The 2313-nt window shown below is 46.6% G+C and overlaps 1 protein-coding gene across 1 annotated transcript in view; it reads left to right on the forward strand.

The window, feature by feature from the left end:
• Nucleotides 1–665, forward strand: part of angel2 (angel homolog 2 (Drosophila)) — a 4894-nt gene extending 4229 nt beyond the window's left edge. Inside the window, exon 8 of the mRNA XM_087178935.1 lies at nucleotides 10–665. Coding sequence (XP_087035061.1) covers nucleotides 10–152 — 143 coding nt within the window. The 3' untranslated portion in view covers nucleotides 153–665. The remainder of the gene's footprint in view (nucleotides 1–9) is intronic.
• Nucleotides 666–2313: the final 1648 nt, after the last annotated feature.

Raw genomic sequence — 2313 nt, forward strand, 5'->3', positions numbered from 1 at the left:
GTGGTGGCGGCGGCGGCGGCGGGGGCCTCCAGCTGCTGGGCAGACTGTCGTTGGTCGGCCAGCAGGAGCTGCAGGAGGTCAACTCTCTGCCCAATCAGCATCACTCGTCCGATCACCTCCCTCTCCTCGCTCGCTTCCGCTTCCGGCGCTGACCTGGGCGGGGGAGGGGGGTCGTCGGACATCGGTCAGAACGGCTCTCACGGCTCGTTAGCTGTTAGCCTCGGCGGCTAACGGTGCAGCTCAGAGAGGACGGACACAAACATCTTTTAGATGCTGAGACTGAGACGTGAAGGAAGAAGAAACTGATATCATGAATCTGTGGGAACAAAAACTGCTGCAGACGTTTTAAAAATACAAACATTTTAATGCAGATTGAAAATCTACGGTTCAATTAAATCTTACGTTAGAAACAAAAACTACAGTCAGATGATTTTATTCTTTGTATCGTTCAGATGAATTATTGATCGCTGTCACATGGATTGTTTCAGTTTAGTGACACTGATGCTAAAATGTAAATAACTGGACTAAGAAAATCCTGGTTTTAAAGTTTTACTTGAATATAATGTTAAAACACTGATGGATATATTTTTCTATCATTTTGGACGGAGGTGTTTGCCAGTGTTGGAAAGTTTACAGATTGTAAATAAAAGAGGTTTTTACATGTGCTCTTCGGCGTCCATGTTGTTTTCTGGTACGATGGAGGACGTCCTCCAGGATCACGCCGCCTCGCTCCTGTGTGCAGGTTCTTCCTCCGGCTCATGAAAGCTCCGGGCTTTTTCAACCTGGACGTTCGATTCATGTTTTGGGTTGTAAACGATCTTTGCATCAGTCCACGACTGAGCAAGAAGACGAGACCCGCAACCACTAAACAGCTGCTGTAACGTAAACACCGGGGTCTTTGATCTGACAGTCTCAGATTGTGATTATAAGTGTCGGACAACATTATGGATCAAATTCCTACAGAGACTTTTTGTTTTAGAAAAACATTTTTGTTCAACCACAAACACGTTAAATCTCTGAACACACAGACCTTATGTGGACCAGACTCCCGCCTGGATCAGCTGCTCTGTGTTATTGTGTGGTATTTTTACTTCAGTACAGGATCTGAACACTTGATGACGTCGGACACTTCAGAGTCTGAACTTGTCAGTGGACGAACTTTGACACTGACAAATGCACCATTGGATTAGACTGCAGCAGCAGTTGGTGGTTGCAGGTGGACTGACTGTCTCCATCGATCGGTCACACCCAGAAACACAGGAAAATGTGTGTGTGTGTGTGTGTGTGTGTGTGTGTGTGTGTGTGTGTGTGTGTGTGTGTGTGTGTGACCTCGGCTCCCCTCAGACAGGCTGAGGACTCAGCGTCTTGCTGCACTGCAGCACGACGCTCAGCTGGATCTCATCACAGTCTCACAGCAGAGTCACAGGGAGTGACACTGCCACACTCACATAATGACTAACAGGCTAATAAAGAGAAATTAAATGGTTTTCTTTATACTCGGTGTAGTAAACCTGTGTGTCGTAGGGTGTTTCTGTTATTGTGTCCACCCCTGTGTGTCAGGGAGTGTGAACAGAAGATCTCTGATGTTTCTGTCCTGAACTCACATGGTTTCACTGCAGAACATCTGAAGTTTGTGCTCGGCTGCATCCCAACACTCTTCACCCGTTTCCTGTGGCAGCTGCTTCAGAGGAAACCACAGGAAGTTCTGCTTCGTGGTTCAGATGATGAACACCAGGTGGCAGCAGTGGACGGTGAGTTACACACAGCTGGAACAACTGGAATGATGTGAATCAACCTTCCAGCAGAGAGACATGTTGATCAAATAAAGGCTGTTTGGAACAAACTGAACATTAGGACATTAACAGCTGTTAATGCTAACGTTAGCTATGTAGCAATGGCAAAACTTACAAGCAGCTCCTTCATCACTCAATTAAAGTCCTGTGCAATTCAGTCATCAGAGTTTTTCTTTGAAACTCAGCAAGAGGTGGAAAATGGTTTTTGAGCTCATCAGCTTCCTGTAGAGAGTTCTGCCTCAGGACGGTGAAACTGTTGGAAATGTGATGAAAAACGCTGCTGCTGGTTTCTACCACCTCACCTTGACACACACACACACACACACACAGACACACAGACACACAACACACACACACACAGACACGCACACACACACACACACACACACACACACACACACACACACACACACACACACACACACACACACTCACACACCTCTGCAGTGCAACATAAGCAGATTATTTTATTAGAACCCAGGAGTGTGTGTGTGTGTGTGTGTGTGTGTGTGTGTGTGTG

This window comes from Seriola lalandi, unplaced genomic scaffold (assembly GCF_002814215.2).
Source record: "Seriola lalandi dorsalis isolate HSWRI2012SDOR001 ecotype SW California unplaced genomic scaffold, Sedor1 jcf7180002054754, whole genome shotgun sequence".
In the NCBI taxonomy this organism is placed as follows: domain Eukaryota; kingdom Metazoa; phylum Chordata; class Actinopteri; order Carangiformes; family Carangidae; genus Seriola; species Seriola lalandi.